The following is a 22,650-nucleotide window of genomic DNA, read 5'->3' as shown; positions in this document are numbered from 1 at the left end:
TTGTTCAATATTACATGTTTCTATATGAACGTTCCAAAACCTTATGTCGTACTGAATGTAATTGTGGACTGTACATGGCAAAGACACAATGTAAACAATAAACTGAAGAAGCCACATTTATATTTTAACTTAGCTTATGATCAAGTTGGCCATTAATAACCTCATGCACATGAGAAGGGTTTCTTCAAGTCAGGAACAGTTTTGTCCAAAATGGAGAATTTATTTTCAATAAATATATACATACCACAACGTCCTAAAATCAGACAAAGAGGTAAAAGGCTAAAACAAAGTGTTACCGTTGAAAAATACAACATTAACCATCATCAGACTCAAATATTCACCATCTTTAAAGTATTGTGTGAATTTGTAAATGTTTATGTTTCTTTGCCTAATCTTACCTTTTACTAATATTTTACCATCATCCTCACACAGACCTGCCGTCATCCTCACATCATCACCTCATACTTATTAACAGCATGAATTGGGCTTTGCAGAGGGAGGGGTATTATTGAGTTGGAAGATTCTGTGGTGGTTGAAGTCCTCAAAGATGAAATTGCATTTAATCAAGTTAATCAGATCCACTAGTTAGTTAGTGTCGCTAGTTCTAAATAATCCAACAATGGATGGGCCTCTGCTAACTGCTAACTGCTTTATTTTTAGTTCAGCAACCTCTGCTTCTTGTTGCTTCTTTACTTCCTGTTGGTACCTAGAAACACAGAGGGACAGGGTTGACCTCCGACCTTAACAAACCAAAATAAAGGTTCAAACAGACTAATCATAGGTCTCAGAGTGCAAAGACAAGTTGGCAGGCATGCTATCCTTTACATTCAGGCAAGGACCCTGGCAGACTTTATAAAAGTATCCGTATCTCTGATTTGAAAGTGTAACCAAATGAAAGACAAGTAGTTAAAGAGTAACAGATTGTATGATATGGACTGTAGTCTAGTGATCTCACAGAAATAAATACTACTTTTAGGGCCGGTTAGCTAATTCTGCCAAATGCGCGTTCCAAAGCAGTAGACACCACAGACTTATTTAGTGTTGTATCCATAGAGACAGAACAGGATCTACCTTTATCTCTGTGGTTATATCACTCAGTTGACAGGAAAAACACAAGGGCAGAAGACTTGGCATATAATGTGCCTGGTTTAAACCACAACAAAGAAGGCAAAGCCCAAGGACAATGTCACTAGCTGTCATAAATGTGTGACCAAGAACACTTTGCCCTTCAGAGCGGTACTGTGTATTTAACAAGCCTGTTGTCAGACAATGAATGACATACGGTACGTTGACACATTTTTATGATTTTTCCCCCCTAATATGGTTTGATTGAATAGGGCACAAGTTGGTGTGTTGCTCTGTATCTAACTGTCTGTTCCACTCACATCCAGATTCTAAAGAGTTGGGTGGCTCCTGACGCACCAAGAAAACAGTTGCAACAAAACAGAAACCAATTCTTGGGAATGATGACCAGGGACCATCTGGACCAAATAACACCTGTAAAATAGTGGAGAGACAGGTAAAGGGACAGGTACAGGGACAGGTAAAGTTGGAGCATCTGAATGTTGTTTTTGCTTCAGAAATGTGTTACTGTTGCATAATGCGTATAAAAATCCAATATTTGCTTTTCCTATTTTTTTCATAATTTTGAGGGGTAAGAGTATGTCAGTGTTGTATGTGAGGGTACCGGCTAGGAGACATCTGACCAGGATCAGGGCTAGTCAGTGTTGTATGTAGGGGTACCGGCTAGGAGACATCTGACCAGGATCAGGGCTAGTTGGTGTTGTATGTGGGGGTACCGGCTAGGAGACATCTGACCAGGATCAGGGATAATCAGTGTTGCATGTGAGGGTACCGACTAGGAGACATCTGACCAGGATCAAGGCTAGTCAGTGTTGTATGTGAGGGTACCGGCTAGGAGACATCGGACCAGGATCAAGGCTAGTCAGTGTTGTATGTGAGGGTACCGGCTAGGAGACATCTGACCAGGATCAGGGCTAGTCAGTGTTGTATGTGAGGGTACCGGCTAGGAGACATCTGACCAGGATCAGGGCTAGTCAGTGTTGTATGTGAGGGTACCGGCTAGGAGACATCTGACCAGGATCAGGGCTAGTCAGTGTTGTATGTGAGGGTACCGGCTAGGAGACATCTGACCAGGATCAGGGCTAGTCAGTGTTGTATGTGAGGGTACCGGCTAGGAGACATCTGACCAGGATCAGTGCTAGTCAGTGTTGTATGTGAGGGTACCGGCTAGGAGACATCTGACCAGGATCAGGGCTAGTCAGTGTTGTATGTGAGGGTACCGGCTAGGAGACATCTGACCAGGATCAGGGCTAGTCAGTGTTGTATGTGAGGGTACCGGCTAGGAGACATCTGACCAGGATCAGGGCTAGTCAGTGTTGTATGTGAGGGTACCGGCTAGGAGACATCTGACCAGGATCAGGGCTAGTCAGTGTTGTATGTGGGGGTACCGGCTAGGAGACATCTGACCAGGATCAGGGCTAGTCAGTGTTGTATGTGGGGGTACCGGCTAGGAGACATCTGACCAGGATCAGGGCTAGTCGGTGTTGTATGTGGGGGTACCGGCTAGGAGACATCTGACCAGGATCAGGGCTAGTCGGTGTTGTATGTGGGGGTACCGGCTAGGAGACATCTGACCAGGATCAGGGCTAGTCGGTGTTGTATGTGGGGGTACCGGCTAGGAGACATCTGACCAGGATCAGGGCTAGTCGGTGTTGTATGTGGGGGTACCGGCTAGGAGACATCTGACCAGGATCAGGGCTAGTCGGTGTTGTATGTGAGGGTACCGGCTAGGAGACATCTGACCAGGATCAGGGCTAGTCGGTGTTGTATGTGAGGGTACCGGCTAGGAGACATCTGACCAGGATCAGGGCTAGCTCTGGTGAGACTCGGTGGTCGGCCAGCCCAAGCAGGTTATTGTTGGTTCAAGTGATGGTGACCAAAATAAATATTTAGATAAAGGAAAATACAAAGGCATGCCCAAAAGATTCCCAGAGTAACACCTGGCTAGCACAGCCCAGCACCTGACCCGGTTGCTGCTGCTGCCACCTAGGGATGGGTTTGGAAGTGGAAAATGGATACCTTAACACAAATCAACAGCTAATGACATCACATTGTGGAAAACGTCCAGTAGTGGTTTGTAACTAGCCGTATCCGAGGACCAAAACACGATTATCATCTCTAATTGAAAATAGTCTGAGATAGAGTAGTCTCAAACAGGCACGGGTCATCTTGTGTAATTTAAGGACAGTGCTATCACACAGGGACATACCATTACAGTCCTTGTTAACAGTCAGTGGGGCTTTTACAAGCAGCAATGGAAAACCCATGATGCAGGGGCAGGTGTGAAAGTTCCATGCCATCATGTCTGAATCCATGCCAGTAATTATATAAGTGAACTGTTCATCTGAAGGGTCATCAAGCTACACACTCTCTCGCATGCACTCATGCACACACTCGCACACACACATTCACACACTCGCACACACACATTCACACACTCGCACACACACATTCACACACTCGCACACACGCATGCACACGCACAGGCACACACACATTCACACACTCGCACACACACATGCACACGCACACACACACAACACACACAAACACACACTTCCTGTCCTCTCTGTCCTCATTGCTCTATTACCTGTAGTCATGAGTACTCCAGACTGAGAGAGACTCAATTTATCAGCTGGTCGGGTCATATCAGCCAGACCTGCAAAAACAAGACCCTGTAGAAAGAGACAGAGAGAGAGAGAGAGAGAGAGAGACAGAGAGAGAGAGAGAGAGAGAGAGAGAGAGAGAGAGAGAGAGAGAGAGAGAGAGAGAGAGAGAGAGAGAGAGAGAGAGAGAGAGAGAGAGAGAGAGAGAGAGAGAGAGACAGAGAGACAGAGAGAGGGGGGGGCCACACAACCATGCATATGTGTACTACATCATAGGACCATTATATAACACATTGTTCGGAGGGTCGGAGAGTGGATCATTAACTGTATGGAACATTAAGATTAGACAGAGGCAGCATACAGGAGCTTATAAAATGTGATTTCATTCTCTAGAAGCGACCTCAATCAGTTCACGTGAAAGAAAGGAATTTGTAGACACAGGTCAGGCATTACTAATTAATTATTATTAACTCCCATTTCCACTCTTACATGCAATTGCTTCTTATGAGTTTCTGTATGCTGCCTCTGTGGAGTCTTAATTTCCCGTGTGGCTCAGTTGACAGAGCAGGCCGTTGCAACGCCAGGGTTGTGGGTTCGATTCCCATGAGGGACCAGTACAAAACTGTATGGACTCAGTATAAGAGTGTCTGCTCAATGACCAACATGTTAAGCTCTCCGAACCCTCTAAACACTCTCTGAACCCTCTAAACACTCTCAGAACCCTCAAAACACAATCTGAACCCTCTAAAAACTCTCAGAGCCCTCTAAACACTCTCAGAACCCTCTAAACACTCTCAGAACCCTCTCAACACTTTCAGAACCCTCTGAACCCTCTAAACACTCTCTGAACCCTCTAAACACTCGCAGAACCGTCAAAACACTTTCTGAACCCTCTAAAAACTATCAGAACCCTCAAAACATTCTCAGACCCCTCAAAACATTCTCTGATCCCTCTAAACACTCCCAGAACCCTCAAAACACTCACAGAACACTCTAAAAACTCTCTGAACCCTCTAAAAACTTTCTGAACCCTCTAAACTGCTTCACTGCAAATCTTTTAACACTTACCCATTTACACACTGGTGCCCAGAAGAAAACTGTCTTTGGACCTACAGACGAAATAAAACGGGGTTTAATTATTAAGGTTAATTATTATAAGGTTAGTAATGACAGTTGTGTTGAATACATAACGTTACAGTTATTTATGTGACATTTAGTTTTGTGCAAAAAGTTGGTTGTGTCACGACCTCAACCGAGGCAGGCTCTCCTTCCCGTTCGGGTGGCGCTCGGCGGTCGTCGTCACCGGCCTACTAGCTGCCACTGTTGTCATTCTGGTGCCCTCAGCTTGTCTCTGTCCTTCCCCTGCCTGTACTTCAATGCCGTGCCAATTGAAAACTTGCCAAGGGGGATAATTTAATGAAGAGTGCCAGCATGTAGTGGCATGCACGTCATTTAGTTACACGCCTATTGTCCATTCATAGTCTTCCCTTCTCTTGTCTATTTGATAGCTAGGCTGGTTGTTTTATCAACTATAGATTGTTATTAATGTGTTGTGCTTTTACATCTCTCTGCTTTATCATGGTGCCAACCTATTTTCTTATTAACAACATCCCATGAACCAGGAATGGAGAACCCCTGCTTGGAACAACCTTCTGTGTACCACTCTTCTATAGCTCAGAGATCAGCCCTAACTCCTAGGGACGGACTGGGACCAGAAATTGTCCCAAGCATTTCTAACACACAGGCCCATTTTTCCCCTTGAGACCCCAGATATTAGCCAAATAATTATAATTTTGTCAAAACTCACAATTTTGACAGGCCCACCAGGCTAAAGATGGACCAGCCCATCTGGCATTTGCCAGAATTGCCCTATGACCAGTCCGTCTCTGTTATCTCCCCAGGACTGGAAGAAGAGCCCTGTGTACTAGCTCATCAACGTTCAGATAGTTTGCATGTGACAGACAGACTGGGCAGCATCAAGACTGTTTGTCCTCATTAACCTCAAAGTTATAATCAGCTACACACTCCTCCAGTCACATTGAAACAATTCCAACACTACTATAATAAAACTATGTTTGTTCTATTGACGATGACCCCATCACAGAGGTCACTCGTGACCAGGGGTCCATTCACCAACCCCGATATACTGCTACTGTAAGTTTACTCATTCTTTTGTCCATTAAATAATGTACTTCATAAGGGTGAGGTTAGTGACAGTCACAGTCCCACTATATTGAACATCACTCTTATTTACCAAATAGAAGAGTAGAATACATCCAGAGGTGATAATGATACATTATCTTATCTCATTTTCTAAATATTGAGAAAGTGTATTCTGAAAATGGGGAGACTTTTAGACATGAACCAATAGACAACATGAGGAGACATGAACCAATAGACAACATGAGGAGACATGAACCAATAGACAACATGAGGAGACATGAACCAATAGACACCATGAGGAGACATGAACCAATAGACAACATGAGGAGACATGAACCAATAGACAACATGAGGAGACATGAACCAATAGACACCATGAGGAGACATGAACCAATAGACAACATGAGGAGACATGAACCAATAGACAACATGAGGAGACATGAACCAATAGACAACATGAGGAGACATGAACCAATAGACACCATGAGGAGACATGAACCAATAGACAACATGAGGAGACATGAACCAATAGACACCATGAGGAGACATGAACCAATAGACAACATGAGGAGACATGAACCAATAGACAACATGAGGAGACATGAACCAATAGACAACATGAGGAGACATGAACCAATAGACAACATGAGGAGACATGAACCAATAGACAACATGAGGAGACATGAACCAATAGACAACATGAGGAGACATGAACCAATAGACAACATGAGGAGACATGAACCAATAGACAACATGAGGAGACATGAACCAATAGACAACATGAGGAGACATGAACCAATAGACAACATGAGGAGACATGAACCAATAGACAACATGAGGAGACATGAACCAATAGACACCATGAGGAGAGTGATACAGCCAGGTTAGTAGGACCTGATGCTGTAATATTGATCATGTTCTTACCTGCAGGATGGTTGTAAATGGGTCTCAGTTTACCAGGTAGTAGAAGCTCTATCTGGTTAAGAATCCTGTGGTATGAAGCTCTAACTCCCACTAAAGCCATGTCTGGTGACTGTTGAAACTTGGCACCAACAGTTTAGAATCAAAGTTATATGCGACTTGCTTTATTGTACCACCGGTACACCCTGTCGTTGGGCTACTTGAACTGATCAGACAGAATAGATTGTGTGAACCATTAGCTGACAGCAGGCATGGCTGTCATCTATGATGCTTACTGGATGGAATCATCTATTATTGGGGAGGGGGGGATGTACTGAACGTTAACTCCGCCCCACAACCACTGCCATTGGTAGGGAACAGTGAGCCTATCCTAATTCACTTTCCAAGAATTACACACGTGATTGGAAATGGTACAATGTAAAAAATAAACTGAAGCCAGGCACACTGACTCTTGGACACACTTTCAATTGACATGAAACACATGATCAACTGACGCAATGGATTTAACACAGGTAGGAAGATGTGGTTTCTGTCTGATGAAACTAGAATCTATGGTTATTATTATAATATTATAATAAGGTTATTATATAAATACTGTGGCACTTTGAGATTGTTTTTCAAAGAAAAGCACTTTATAAATTCAATGTATTATTATTATTATTATTATTATTATTATTATTATCTAGGCACTAATTTCTGCCATAATAATTTGTCCTTGACCAAAACTAACACATACTATCACAGGCTAATTCACAGGCCGATCATCACAAAGAGTTCAATAATATATTTGGGCTCAAGAAGTAGCGGGCTCAAAACAGGGAGGGACAAGGAGTTGTGTGAGGGGGTAATCTGGGCCTGCGCAGTGCTCACGTTCCCTGGCTACATACCATCAGCACGACCTTCTTCATGACAGACCAACGTGAAACTTTTCAGTGTGTTCTATAGATTTGTTCATTCGAGAAAGTCTGCCAGCCAGACGACGATACAAAATTGAGACAATTGTAGCGACTGAACTAAAACAGAAGAAGAGTCCAGAAAGAAATTCATTTGTAGCCTAAATTGTCAGACACCATGACTTAAACTTTTTTCGGTGGAGATATTTCAGTAATACTTGCGTAAAGTGTGTTGTTTGTGAGGCCGACAGTGTTTCGACACCATGCCCTGTACCAACAATCTAATTTGGGATATTAGGAAACGCACCATCGGTTCCAACAAAATAAACAACTTTACAAGGAGTAACTACTTAGGTGAGACAAACGTTTTCATTAAATGTGTTATGTACAAATGGTGTAAATACTACTTTATTGTCATTGTATGTGTCAGTTTGTTAGTAACATGTTTAACAACAGCATAGCGCTAGGAACTGATCTAAGACAGACTGTTCTTTTATTAGCAGTGTTTTATATAAAATCATACTTTACAAAGACTACTTATTGTATTTAAACATTTGTGTTGGATAAAATACTAATTGTGTTAAAGGGACTACCTTATGGAATACCTAAAACTGTTCTTATGGTATCATAATGATTTCGTGTAGGAAGAAAAGAGTTTGTTCAAAGGCTGAAACTTGAAGCCACTCTTGATGTCCATGCGGGCTCTGTAAGTACCAACATGCCTGACAGAAGGGATTAACAGTGTAAGTGCAGTGTGATAATTGTATGATATCCTGTGTTTTCAAACTGTTATTGTTTTTCATGACAGGTCAATACGATATGCTGGAACGACACAGGAGAATACATCTTATCTGGATCAGATGATGACAAATTGGTCATCACGAACCCATATAGCCGGAAAGTAAGATGTTTTTTTTGGCCAAAACATTGTTTATGATCAAGGCACCGCACAACACATGCTTCAACCTGTTGTTCAAATGGACGCAGAAGAGTCAGAGAGATAATATATGTGCCAATATAAAGTCCTCCACTATTTCTCCACTCTCCAGGTCAAGGCATCCATTACATCATGGCATCGATCCAATATCTTCAGTGCCAAGTTCATGCCCCAAACCAACGACAGAATGATCGTGTCCGCAGCAGCCGACGGCAAGATCTTCCTCACCAACGTAGAGAGGGGTTCCAACATGGACCCTGTGTTGCAGTACCACTGTCATAACGGTGCCGCCTACGAGGTGAGGGGGGGCGTCTGTGTTATCCAGCATTTGAATCTTATCACCATCGGAGTGTAATTCAATAAAGAGAGTTGATTAATGTATCCAATCTATCACATCTCCATCTACATCACATTTACCTCAACATCTGTTATTGCTGTGGAAGGTAGGACTGGTATGTGGACCATAAATAAGTCCTTGGCATGTTGCTGCAGTGAAAGTCATCTATTCTAAAGCCCACAGAACATATATCAGTAGACAGGAATTCTAATTCTGTTTGACGGCCCAATCAGAGCAGGTTCTATATCTATTCTAAAACCTGTCTATTTCTATTGGTAGATATTGACGGTACCTAGCGACCCTCATTCTTTCCTGTCCTGTGGAGAGGATGGAACAATCCGTTGGTTTGATGTCCGAGTTTCTCCTGGCTGCTGGCAAACTAACTGTAAAAAGGTAGGTTTGCGTTATGACAGTACAGCTCAACTCTATTACAGGCAAATGAACAATTATTATGTAACTATGATGTTATTATTACCATGTTAATGTGTAGTTACATATGTATAAAGGCAACTTCTTTTTACTAATGACTTTTCGCCACCATTTCTACCAGCAGTTTTACCTACTACTCAAACAACCGATGTCAGAGTTCCCTTTATGAAGATATCTTGAACTTTTTTTTTACTAGGACATCCTGATTGACTGTCGGCGAGCAGTAACATCCATGGCCATATCCCCTGTGGAATCCTTCTATCTGGCTACTGGCTGCTCTGACAGCTCAGTCCGTATCTATGACAGGAGAATGCTGGGTACCATAGCAACAGGTATGCACAACCTCAACGGCGGCTACAGGTAGCCTAGCGTTTAGAGCGTTGGGCCAGTAACAGAAAGGTTTCTAGTTTGAATCCGGAGCCGATAAGATAAAACATTTGTTGACGTGACCTTGAGCAGGGTACTTAACCCTAATATCTCCAGGGTCGCTGTTGATAATGGTGGTCCCTGGCTGTGACCCCTCTGAGAGTCTCAGGGGGACTTGGGATAGGCTAAAAACACATTTCCAATTCACACGTGTAGAATATACGTGTATAATGTACGTGTGTGAAACAGGACAAATATAATCAAGCACCGACCAGATAATAATAATAATTATTATTAACTCAAGACAATCAGATAACTAAAAATGAACTAATAATTCTATCAATATCAGTCGTCTTGAAGGAATCCTACTACCACAGAACATAACATAGTTAATCACTGTTTGATTGTCTTTGGGCTCAGTGGTGAGAATAACATTTTCTTCTGAAGGTCTGTATGGAAAATAATAATTTCCTATATACATCTCATCCACTCTGCAGGTTTCCAGACAGGAAGTGGGGTGGCAGGGATGTGTGCGAGGTTCGTACCGAGGCACCTGGTCAACAAGTCATGTCGCGTGACCTCATTGGCCTACAGTAGGGACGGCAGGGAGGTGCTAGCCAGCTATGCCTCAGACTATCTCTACCTGTTTGACCCTAAAGATGACAAGGGACGCGAGCTGAAGGGACCGTCGCAGGATAACAAGGTGAGACAATTCCTCTCACTTACTGTGTATCAAAGAACTAAAGACTGGATTCAAATATTGAATGTAGTTTGTGTTTACACAACATCTGTGCGCTCACACCAGTCTCTGGAAGCATCTGTGCGCTCACACCAGTCTCTGGAAGCTTCTACCACATGACATGCTGTGTGTGTGTGTGTGTGTATGTGTGTGTGTGTGTGTGTGTGTGTGTGTGTGTGTGTGTGTGTGTGTGTGTGTGTGTGTGTGTGTGTGTGTGTGTGTGTGTGTGTGTGTGTGTGTGTGTGTGTGTGTGTGTGTGTTGACAAGAGGGGGTGATGTGTTGTCCCATCTCTGGGCTATTTTTGCCTCACCAGTAGATAACGGTCTGCTGTCTGAATCTGTTCTGGGAAAGGCATTTGAGCTGTGTTCTCACACACAGCTGCTGAACACATAAGCCAGAGGGCTTCTGGGTAATCTGCAGGGTGAGGCAGCATATTTTGTGCAGAACTCGATACATACAACACCAGGTAACGTCACGGTTCCTGTACAAACACCACAGAACTAGTGTAACCTATGTGCACTAAGATAAACCTCCCTGTCCCCCTCCTTCTTGTGTATGAGACCCCTGGTATCGCCTGCCAGAGCCACCTGGCAGTGAGGGCCGGGAATGTGAGCCCCCAATGGAGGGAAGAGGAGGAGAGTGGGGGGTCTCAGCCATAGGGAAAGGGAGGTTATTTTGGTCAGGCCTGTGCCCGTGCTGTGCTGTGAGTGGTGAAATGTCACTGTGTTTCTCTCCTAGCAGAAGGAGACTCAGCAGAAGCGTCTGCGTCTGAGAGGAGACTGGTCAGACACTGGACCCCTGTCACGGCCAGAGAGCGAGAGGGAGAGGGATGGTAAGAGAAGCTCCCCGCCCCACTAAGTCCCCACTCACCTAAACGCACAGCTGACACAACACGTGTGCTATCGATGACAGAAGTGCACTCTCACTCGGTCCTATTTCTCTCGAGTGGTGCAGTGGTCTAAGAGAAGAATTTGTTCTTATCTGACTTGCCTAGTTAAATAAAGGTTACATTTAAAAAATATATATATATATATATATATATATATTGCATGGATTAACACACAATACAATTATACATAAGCATGATATTATTAGATTATGTAAACTTTCACATTGCTTTCTATGAGTAATATGATGGATTTTGAACCCTCTTCCTCCTGTAGGAGAGTCCAGGCCTGGAGTGTCTCTGATGCAGAGGATGTCAGACATGTTGTCACGCTGGTTTGAGGACGCCAGCGAGGCCCAGAACAACAGAGGAGCCCGCCCACAGCCACGACCCAGGGTAGACCCTGCAGCAGCTCCACAAGGTAGTGGGCTTCACCAGGAGGCTCTGCTGCTAGGGAATCCAGCCCCGTCTCAACCAACATCAACAGCCAGCTTTTCCTCCTCCATGGAGAGCCCGGGGAGCCGTAGGAGTGGCATGGGGACAGGAAGTCTCCAACCGCCTCCTGGGGAACCAGTCCTGAGTCTGACATACAGCGACCAGGGCACCACTAGCAGCACCATCCAACTGGACATCTCCAGCGGTGGCGCCAGCGACCAGGGGGAACCCCCGCGGATCAGGAGCCCAGAGCAGGTGTCCGACACCAGGCAGATCTCATCCCTCAATCAGTCAGAGGTGGGGGGCATGGGAGAGGAGCCCACACCACAGCCCCCTGGGGAATGGATGCAAAGGTATGGTACTATGATTGCATTGACTGAGACATAGCTGGCCTACACAGTTAATCATTGAACTACTAGAGTCATGTCTGGCTATTAAAGTGGATGTGTTGTTCCCTTCCTTCCATAGATTTAATTTGAGAGGATCAGAATTAGGGGAAAGAGTACTCAGGTAATTATTTGCCATGGCAACAACAACTAAGCATGAGTTCTTCATCACTAACAATAGATGTGTCAGATCAGTAGTTTAAATAACGTTGATAGAACAGTAGGAACTGGCATGCTGATGTTGGGCGTTTCCTTGTTGCTCAGTGCATTCAATCAAAGCTGCGATACAGAAGTTACACTTGTCATGTGGCTTGACTTTGATTGGATTGAATGACTCTACAGACATGTTGTATATCCCTCCGAAAGGCGCTCTGCTGCTGCGCGGATCCAGGAGATTTTTCGGCGGCGGAAAGAGAAGAAAGAGTTGGCGGATTGCGAGACTCGCCGTATCGGGAAGCCCTCAGTAGAAAAGATCTACAAGGGCCACCGTAACTCCAGGACTATGGTACAGTACAGTATAACAGTACTGAGGATTGAGACAAGCTTGAATTAATGATTTAGTCCACCAGAGGGGGACCTTGGGCAATATGTGGTGATAACGGCTTCAACTTCTTGTCAGCTATATTTAACATACAATGCTTTAGTTATTGAGAAGTAGCTATGTGGAATACTCATTCAAGCTTTTGTTGTTGTTGTTGTTTATAGACCAATCAGTGTTGTTTCTGGGGTGACCAGTTTGTGCTGAGCGGCTCAGACTGTGGTCATATCTTCATCTGGGACAGAGAGACAGGGGAACACCTAATGCTGCTGGAGGCAGACCAGCACGTTATCAACAGTCTGCAGCCACACCCCTACGAACCACGTGAGTTCACTGCTTCTGACAGTCTCACACTGAAGGTGGTTTTAATGTACACCCAGTCTGGCTCTTACAACTCAAAGGCTTGAAGGCTGTGACTTTACAGGTACAGTGCATTTGGAAAGTATTCAGACCACTTCACTTTTTCCACATTTTGTTACGTTACAGCCTTATTCTAAAATTGATTAAATTAGTTTTTTTCCTCGTCAATCTACACACAGTACCCCATTTTTTTGGGGGGGGCAAATGTATATAATAATAAAAAAACGGAAATATCACATTTACATAAGTATTGAGATCCTTTACTCAGTACTTCGTTGAAGCACCTTTGGCAGTGATTACAGCCTTGAGTCTTCTTGGGTGTGACGCTACAAGCTTGGCACACCTTTATTTGGGGAGTTTCTCCCATTCTTCTCTGCTGATCCTCTCAAGCTCTGTCAGGTTGGATGGGGAGTGTCACTGCACAGCTATTTTCAGGTCTCTCCAGAGATGTTAGATCGGGTTCAAGTCCGGGCTCTGGCTGGGCCACTCAAGGACATTCAGAGACTTGTCTCAAAGCCACTCCTGCGTTGTCTTGGCTGTGTGCTTAGGGTCGTTGTCCTGTTGGAAGGTGAACATTCTTCCCAGTCTGAGGTCCTGAGCTCTGGAGTAGGTTTTCATCAAGGATCTCTCTGTACTTTGCTCCGTTCATCTTTGCCTCGATCCTTACTAGTCTCTTAGTCCCTGGTGCTGAAAAACATCTCCACAGCATGATGTATCCACCACCATGTTTCACCGTAGGGATGGTATGGGCCAGGTGATGAGCGGTGCCTGGTTTCCTCCAGATGTGACGGTTTGCATTCAGGCCAAAGAGTTCAATCTTGGTTTCATCAGACCAGATAATCTTGTTTCTCATGGTCTGAGAGTCTTTCGGTGCCTTTTGGCAAACTCCAAGCTGGCTGTCATGTTCCTTCCGCCTGGCCACTCCACCATAAAGGTCTGATTGGTGGAATTCTGCAGAGATGGTTGTGCTTTTGGAAGATTCTCCCATCTCCACAGAGAAACTCTGGAGCTCTGTCAGAGTGACCATCAGGTTCTTGGTCACCTCCCTGATCAAGGCCATTCTCCCCCGATTGCTCAGTTTGGCCGGGCGGCCAGCTCTAGGAAGAGTCTTGGTTGTTCCAAACTTCTTCCATTTAAGAATTATGGAGGACACTGTGTTCTTGGGGACCTTCAATGCTGCAGAAATTTTTTGGTACCCTTCCCCAGTTTTGTGCCTCAACACAATCCTGTCTCAGAGCTCTACGGACAATTCCTTCGAAGTGGCTTGGTTTTTGCTCTGACGTGCAAAAATGTAAATAAGGTATTTCTGTTTTTTATTTGTAATAAATTTGCAAACATTTCTAATTTAATTAATTTTAGAATAAGGCTGTAACGGAACAAAATGTGGAAAAAGTGAAGGGGTCTGAATACTTTCTGAATGCACTGTAACTGCCAAAACAAGCAATTAACATCCCATCATGCTTAGGGTCATGTATAAATATGCTGGGCAGGCCATCATTTTGGCCAACATGCCTATGCCCCCATAGGATGACAATGCCCCCATCCACAGGGTACGAGTGGTCACTGAATGGTTAGATGAGCATGAACACGATGTGAAGCATATGCCCTGGCCGTCTCAGTCACCAGATCTCAATCCAATTGAACACTATTGGAGATTCTGGCGCGGCGCTTGAGACTGCGTTTTCCACCACCATCAACAAAACGCCAAATGATGGAATTACTCTTGAAAGAAGGGTGTTTCATCCCTCCAATAGAATTCCAGACACTTGTAGAATCTAAGCCAAGGTGCTTTGAAGCTGTTCTGGCTTGTGGTGGCCCAACGCCCTATTTAAACACTTTATGTTGGAGTTTCCTTTATTTTGTCAGTTACCTGTATATTCATTTTTGAATGTTCCTGTTCATTCCAGTGTTAGCCACATCAGGGATAGATTCCAACATCAAGATCTGGTCACCGATGGAGGAATCCCCATCATTCAACAGAGTACTCGCTGAAGAGGTGTGACATAAATACATGTATTCATGTCACAGGAGGCTGGTGGCACCTTAATTGGGGAGGACAGACTCGTGGTAATGGTTGGAGTGGAGTAGGTGGAACGGTATAAAATACAGCAAACACGTGGTTACCATGTGTTTGATGCCATTCCAGTCGCTCCGTTCCAGCCATTATTATGAGCCGTCCTCCCCCCAGCAGCCTCCACTGATTTGTGTGCTTTACAATCAAACACGTGTGTGGAGGAAAGAAAGGCTCTCATCATAGTGACATCGATGAAGCCATTGGAACCTCTGATCTCCTGACACCTGGTGCTCTGTGTGTCCTGTAGGTGACCTTCCGTAATGAACTGATGCTGGAGGAGACCAGGAACACCATCTCTGTACCTGCATCATTCATGCTGAGGATGCTGGCCCAACTCAACCACTCCATCACAGCAGGTGAGCGCCTCACACATACACACACAATCTTCCCACCCGGCATCCCTAGTGATAACCCTGGATACAGAATGGCTATGGAGTCTATCTTAAGTGGTTATAACATGTGTTATAACAGCAGTCACTGACTGGTAACATTGGTCATCTCTTTCTTTCCACTACAGAGTCTGAGGACAATGAGGAAGACGAGTAGCCCTATCCATAGCTTCCATACTGGACTGTTGAATGTGTGAAGTAGGAACTACATATTATCTCATTGGATTCACTTTGTGGCCATTATAGTGGTAATGTTACCATGGGGACTGGAGTATTGGACCTCACCTAGTGTAGGTTATAGAACACTAGAAGAGGTTGTGTTGATTTTATAAATATACTTTATATTCAGATGTAGATCAAGGAATGTTTTGTACCTATTTCTATATTTTGTTCAGGTGTCCAGCCTCTCCGTCTGGCTAGGAGAAGTGTTCTCTAGATGGTATCTCGTTGCTCTCCTCTGTACTTTGTGAACCTCAGGCCTTTTTGTGAGAAGTCGCATTTCATCTTACTTTGTGGCTTTTCCTGATACTCTGCAACGACGGCTTCAGTTCTGACTGTTGTCAATGTGCTTGTTTACCAAAGAGAAGGTGTTTAATTTAAGAATGGTAATGTTAAGAATGTTAAGAAAAATATAGATATATACACACTTGCTTGAAATAAATCACCCTGTTCTTCCTTCTGAAATGGCTAATTGAATGTTAATAAGGAAGCACTTTGTTACAGTATATGAATTACTAGGTAGTTACAGTACTAATTACATAGACATGTGGTAATTGCAAGTATTGCAGTATCTGGATTAGAAGCTACATTTGTATATTTATGTAACCAGAACCAGGTTGCTGCAAACTCTCAACACTGGAGTTGTTGTTTTACATACATATTGATATTACCATGCATGCTTAGTGACATGAGCATAAATGTTTGTATTCAGAAACAAGAAACAAATGTCCCACATTTCATACTACAAAACTATTTGTTTATTGAAAAACATTACACACAAGAACAAAAACAGGGAAGACTGAAGAGAGAATGTAGTGACTGTGAAGTCAAAATGAACATATTGTAAAAAATATTAAATAAACATTCATTGATCCGTAAAAAGCCTACTATAACTAGGTGCTCTATTCAATCCTACCTGTTTCAGCAGACATTTGCATAGCGGTTGTTTTGGCGGTGGCGGAACTGCTTTAGAGCTGTCAAATCCACAAGCTGCTCCCAGTATAATAGCTAAAGCGGACCTTGCCATTGGCTGCATGGAGTCCCGTTAAAGAGAAATCCCATGCAGCCTTGTTTACAAGTTAAAACACTGGAATGTGAGATGTAATCTACACTTCGATTAGCGGGTGTCAGCTAGCACCGGTTAACACTTGATCTGATTGAATCCAGGCCTTAGTATCATGAAATAAATATGTTACCAACATGATTGAAGATGACAAGATTCTCATTATGACTAAAGAAAACAGAACGAGGCTAATCTTTTTACTATTTTAGGGGATGCTCTTGTAACATATAGAGGCAGCATGTTGTGTAACCGGTAAGTTATAACATGTACTGTAGGTGCTTTTGGTCTTTCAGTGACCAACGGACAACACTGAATCAGCTCTCAGAACATCAGCTTCAGTCATCTGCTACAGCGCTCAGCCTTCCAACTACTGGGATTTGTATTGATAGTAAAAAAATAAGAAGCTATTTTGTATTAATACAGTATAGTTGAACCACTTCAGTAGTAGACCTACATTCAAGGCCAGTGATTATAATACAATAATATCCTGTAAATATGGCCTCCAACTCCATGTCAATCACTTACATATGCGTTTCATTTTTGGCCCATGAATGTATGGTTAATACGTAGTATAGATATTAGATAGATATTATATGGCCATATTTATCTTAAGACACTTGACAATCTATTGCTGATCAATCAAATCTTTGTGTCATTTGATTCGATGCTTCAGTGGGTACATTTTATAAAAAGCTATTCTTGCAACAATCGAACTCTAACAATTCATAATATATTTCTAGCAGTTCAGACTAACATTTATTGCTTATCCATTGACTTACTTTGGTAGTTAAGTCAACGATTTAAAGTGGGAAAATCAGATAGTAGACTATGTAACATACACCACAAATACAGCTTTTGTGTGACAAAAGAAATTAGAAATCACAAACAAAGCCTAAATATAGGCGAACTACACATTTTCATTAAACCCATAAGGCAATCATATAAACATTAAAATGTTATACTCTGCAAGTGTTTTTAGGCCTGCACCCAATCCATGAATGATGTGTTTGAGCAAGCGAAGGAGTACAACACACTTGCATAGTGTGATGACCACGGTTGGGGTCAATTCCATTTCAAATCATCCTGAATTGACTGAGTTGAAATGGAATTGGGTCCTGACTTGTTCCTCTTTGTAGTACTGCACCATAAACAGGTAGTCATGTCCCTGTGATCTGCTGCAGCTCATTGAGGGGAGGAGAGTCTCTGCTAAGGCAGTCTGACTCAGTCTCTCTACTATCAGTCTGAGGCTGGGCCGCTGGCCGGGATCTTCTCCTCAACACCAGCTTGTACAGCCCGGCCATGAGGAAGATCACTGCGATCACAGCGAAGTAGCTGGCGTATATGAGAAACTGAGACGGAGAGAGAGAAAATATTTATCAAGCTGCATCAGTGTTGAAACAGTAATACGACTAATTTTAAAAACAAAACATATTTTACATCCAAACATCATGGATAGTATTGTCTTTAGATAAGTTACCTGTGGGAAAATGTCCAGGCCCAGACCGACAGAGTCCACTACCACAACAGTAAGCAGCGTCTGAAGCAGCAGGGCAATGAAAGTGTTCACCCCAAACACCAAGGCATATCGCTGCATACTCAGGTTGGCAGCAATCTGATACCTGGTGGAGCACAAAAGCTTGTCTTTAGAAATACAATTTAAAACATAAAAGGTGGAGTTTGAATACACAGTAGAAAGATGAAATTGAACACAGTTAATATATCATAGGTAGACAGCTAGCTACAGTAGAAGCCTACAGCAATGATACAATTGAGTCCAAACATTAATAACAAACTTTAAATCCCTGGACATCATATGGTTTTCAGGGGATGTCTGTCTGTCCTAATCACGCAGTGATGGTTATATCATGTACTGTAGGTCAGGATGTCTGTCTGTCCTACTCACGTAGCGATGGTTATCAGCAGCATGTAGGTCAGGATGTCTGTCTGTCCTACTCACGTAGCGATGGTTATCAGCAGCATGTAGGTCAGGATGTCTGTCTGTCCTACTCACGTAGCGATGGTTATATCATGTACTGTAGGTCAGGATGTCTGTCTGTCCTACTCACGTAGCGATGGTTATATCATGTACTGTAGGTCAGGATGTCTGTCTGTCCTACTCACGTAGCGATGGTTATATCATGTACTGTAGGTCAGGATGTCTGTCTGTCCTACTCACGTAGCGATGGTTATCAGCAGCATGTAGGTCAGGATGTCTGTCTGTCCTACTCACGTAGCGATGGTTATCAGCAGCATGTAGGTGGCTCTGAAGACCACATAGGAGGTGTAGCACACCCAGATGTTCCTGATGGTGTCCATGAGGTACACAGCCACAGCCATGACCACTGAGAAGATGCAGAGAGCCAGCTCTCCCCAGACTGCCCAGGAGACCTTGATGGAGCCCACCCCGAAGGCTGCTAACGCACCTAAGCACAGACACCAGGGGCGTGATCAGTCAGCAGACAAACAGGACATGCATTGAAATTAAAATGTGCATTCTTATTTGATTAGATTCTGCTTCCAGGCTGACCTGGAAGTACGGTAACGCAAGACTATTCTTTAATCAGTTCAAGTAGTATCTTCTCAGGTTCTAATTCATCTGAAACGGTACTTCATCAAGTTTACCTAACAAGGTGGAGACTGTCTCCACGTATCCATTGTAGATCTCAAACTCCTGGGAGGGCAGGACTTTCTCCCACAGGGCCTGAACATAGTTGACCAACTGGAAGTAGCCACAAGTAGAGAGGGCCCACCACACCGACCAAGCCAGGAGGGCAGGGCATGAGTAGCACTGCAGGAAGTCTTCCCATAGAATCCTTAACACGTCCACTAAGCCACTGCTAGCACCACCACCATCACTGGCCGTCACGACCTGAGTGAAGAAAATTGTACACAGAGTTGAGTAAGAACTTGCGTAAGAATCAACAGACTCAAATGCTCTGAAAAAAACAGCTTCCTGAAAGTGATGAAGCAAGGTTTAAGTTCAATGTCTTTTTTGTAAATGCTCTAGTATTGCAACATTCAATGGTGTCAATCAGGAGTGTGTCAATCTAGTGTCTTTCAATTTGGGACAGCAGAGTTGCATGACATCAATTAATAAACAACAATGAATGGTTTTAACTCAAAGCTGCAACATGGTTCAACAACAACACTACTCAGTCCTTCAAAGAGGCCATGGTGACCTGTCTTACCAATAACAATAAAAAGATCACAAAAAAAAAAAAAGCAGCTCACCATGGTGACCTCATCAATCTTCAGAAGTACTTTGCTCTCAGGGTCCTCTGCTTCATCCATGGGAACCCTGCTGTTCTGATGCACTGGCTTCTCCCCCTCTGTCCCCTGGCTCTTATGGAAGAACAAGCTCTTACCGGGCATGGGCAAAAACCAGGGCGCCACGAAGGCCAAGACGGCCGACACCAATGTGATAATACTGAGGTAGAGCAGCGGGATCTGAGCCACAGACACTAGCAGCTGCCCAGCCAGCGAGCCAGCGGCAGAGCCCAGTAACGTAATACTACGACAGTAGCCAGTGACTCTCTGGTACTGGGCCGGCTCCACCACACTGTAGATGTAAGAGTAGTAGGCTATGTCTGTGGCAGTGGCAAGGCCAAAGAACACCTCCAGAAGCTGCATGGCCAGCACGCCCTGGGCCTTCACTAGCATAACGTAGGTCACGACCAAGCTCACCGCCTGCAGGATCAGCACAGGCTTGTAACACAGGTAGTCCGTGGCCAGGAAGACTGGGAAGAGTAACACAAGGTAGGAATAGGTCCATATTGGGTAGATTTCATTTACAAGCTGTGGACAGAGGATAAGTAGACAACGTCAGCCATGTTATTGTAATTCACTCCTAAGGACAAAATAAATAAATGCTTCCAATGGACAAAAATGTGATGTAACGCTAATATTCAAGGTTGCTGCCTGTTTAACTATTACAAAGCAATAAGTAACCTCCATATTAGTTAACTAGGCTAACTTTCTTCATTGGTGCCACAAGGGGAAAGCAATTATTTCCGGATTTGAGACTTTTTTTCAAAGGATTTGAGACCACATGAGCTAGTGGTCCTATTAAGAAAATATTTCAAGGATTGCAGTCAAACTGGATTAGCACGAGGACACAGAAACAATGTTAGTAAAATAATATTACAGAAGAGCCAACGGTTCTCTTGGCTGTAACGTTATATTGGTGATATAAAGAAATGTAAAAAAAATATATATAACATTAGCATATGATTTCATTAGCGTTACAGATATTCCCATGTAAACAATACGTTATTTTGTAGATTTAGCTAGCTAAATGCAGTTGCTTGTTGCACAATGAACAAGAAGCTAATGCTCGTCCTTCCACTTACCTCTGTTTCAGTAAGGTTTTTATCAGGGCCCATCAAAAACGCAGTTAAGAAAGGCTCAGAAGGTCGGAGATTAGAGAAGAATCCATAAACACAAAGTAAGATCGTGGGATATAGTTGAGACATGTCAACCAAAATAAAAACACACCAAAACGTGACCTCCACGCACCATAGTCGCTAGTAGATTGATCTGACAGCAATATGGAAAACCAAGTGAAAATTTTGTGAGTCGCAGTAAAATGACGACAGAACCTTCGGCCAATTAAATGAGAGCAACGAGGGGGTTCGTCTCTAAGGCAACAAAATAAGTGACCATTTTTTCTTTGAAATGAGGCACACAGGCTGGTATACTTACCAAAGTGATATTACATTTTCTAAATCAGATTCTGCCCATTAATATTGATGTGTATATTGACGTTGATGTGTATACAGGGCTCATTTGTAAAAGAGACCTTGGTTTCAGAATGACTCACTGTCAAAAAAGGTTAAATAAAAGTTTAAATAAAATACGAATTATTATTTGAACAGTCAGTCTGGCTCCAAACTCATTACGTAACCTTAGGTATTCATAAACCATGCATACATTTTAATCTAGCTATCAATTTGCTGAGAAAATAAATTAATTTCAGATGCCATATGTGCTTTATAATGCATGATCTCAATGGCATTCACCCAGTGGTAGGTAGTTTTATAACGGCATAATGTATACAATCCATCATATTGGGGATTTTTATTGATATAAATGTACATTACTTTAAAAATGTTCCGTGTGTTAAGACAGCTGTTACACAAGGAGTCTGTAGGATCAACAGAAAGAGCCACAACCTGTCCAGCTGATTCTTGGGAAAAGAAAGTACTCTGGAGTCAGTTACTCAGACATTTTACAGTCAATATTTCAGCATTAATGAGTGAGTTATACATACTGTTAAGAGAAGAGTACTATAGTTAATGAATGCACTGTGCAGACCCTTAGCCAAATGTGCAGAACTGACGTCTTTATATATTTGAGAAGACGCAGTCAAACTCCTGATGATATACCGTGTCTTTGAATAATCTGGTGATACAGGTAACCTTGCATGTCATCACACAAAAAGGTAACGCTCACATTCCTACAACACAATCATCATGACGTCATCTCTACAGGACAAGACAGTGGAACTAGGAGCAGGGTTAAAAAAAAAGAAAAAAAAAGAGCTGGGCAGCAAAAAAAAAAAAAAAAGACACCAACCTCACTTACAGGAACCAACGATGGTCCTGGGCCCAATAAACCATGAAGACAAACTGGCATTGGTCTGAACCAGTAAAGAGGTCCAAACATTTGTCCAGCACATCACACTGAAAAAGCTATAATGCAAAGTGGACAAAACATTTGTTCGATTTCTTTCAACAACATTTAATTGGTAAGCATTTGAGAGGACATTAGTGGCACCATTACTATGGTAAAAAAAAGATGTGTGGTTATAAAAACAAAATGGAGAA

The 22,650-nt window shown here is 43.2% G+C and overlaps 3 protein-coding genes across 7 annotated transcripts; 1 reads left to right on the top strand and 2 right to left on the bottom strand.

The window, feature by feature from the left end:
- Positions 1 to 196: 196 nt before the first annotated feature.
- Positions 197 to 7,053, bottom strand: LOC129842898 (mitochondrial pyruvate carrier 2-like). 2 transcript variants are annotated; one of them, XM_055911594.1, is made up of 5 exons: positions 6,777 to 7,051; positions 4,758 to 4,798; positions 3,674 to 3,758; positions 1,386 to 1,497; positions 197 to 706 (listed from the first exon to the last, which is right to left on the bottom strand). In XM_055911594.1, the coding sequence occupies exons 1-5, from the start codon at positions 6,874 to 6,876 to the stop codon at positions 586 to 588; spliced, it is 459 nt and encodes a 152-aa protein (XP_055767569.1). In that variant the 5' UTR covers positions 6,877 to 7,051; the 3' UTR covers positions 197 to 585. The 2 variants fall into 2 exon arrangements, with proteins under 2 accessions (XP_055767569.1, XP_055767570.1); XM_055911595.1 differs by lacking the exon at positions 1,386 to 1,497 and having other exon boundaries at positions 639 to 706; positions 6,777 to 7,053.
- Positions 7,054 to 7,453: 400 nt separating this feature from the next.
- LOC129842896 (DDB1- and CUL4-associated factor 6-like) lies at positions 7,454 to 16,227 on the top strand. Of its 4 annotated transcripts, none has more exons than XM_055911589.1 (15): positions 7,454 to 8,020; positions 8,311 to 8,372; positions 8,475 to 8,567; positions 8,716 to 8,901; positions 9,220 to 9,333; positions 9,566 to 9,701; positions 10,233 to 10,438; positions 11,214 to 11,307; positions 11,639 to 12,149; positions 12,265 to 12,306; positions 12,525 to 12,687; positions 12,888 to 13,044; positions 14,988 to 15,076; positions 15,402 to 15,510; positions 15,672 to 16,227. In XM_055911589.1, the coding sequence occupies exons 1-15, from the start codon at positions 7,930 to 7,932 to the stop codon at positions 15,698 to 15,700; spliced, it is 2,082 nt and encodes a 693-aa protein (XP_055767564.1). In that variant the 5' UTR covers positions 7,454 to 7,929; the 3' UTR covers positions 15,701 to 16,227. The 4 variants fall into 4 exon arrangements, with proteins under 4 accessions (XP_055767564.1, XP_055767565.1, XP_055767566.1 ...); XM_055911590.1 differs by having other exon boundaries at positions 7,455 to 8,020; positions 11,217 to 11,307; XM_055911591.1 differs by having other exon boundaries at positions 7,455 to 8,020; positions 12,549 to 12,687.
- Positions 16,228 to 16,497: 270 nt separating this feature from the next.
- On the bottom strand, positions 16,498 to 21,416 carry LOC129842897 (thiamine transporter 1-like). The gene is made up of 6 exons (XM_055911593.1): positions 21,175 to 21,416; positions 20,057 to 20,620; positions 19,448 to 19,694; positions 19,056 to 19,248; positions 18,303 to 18,444; positions 16,498 to 18,174 (listed from the first exon to the last, which is right to left on the bottom strand). Exons 1-6 carry the CDS (start codon positions 21,295 to 21,297, stop codon positions 17,983 to 17,985), a joined length of 1,461 nt encoding a protein of 486 aa, XP_055767568.1. The 5' UTR covers positions 21,298 to 21,416; the 3' UTR covers positions 16,498 to 17,982.
- Between the last annotated feature and the right edge of the window lie 1,234 nt (positions 21,417 to 22,650).

The sequence above is a fragment of the Salvelinus fontinalis genome, unplaced genomic scaffold (genome assembly GCF_029448725.1).
Source record: "Salvelinus fontinalis isolate EN_2023a unplaced genomic scaffold, ASM2944872v1 scaffold_0074, whole genome shotgun sequence".
NCBI lineage: Eukaryota > Metazoa > Chordata > Actinopteri > Salmoniformes > Salmonidae > Salvelinus > Salvelinus fontinalis.
Note: the sequence above shows the minus strand (reverse complement) of the source record. Positions and strands in the feature narration are given on the sequence as shown.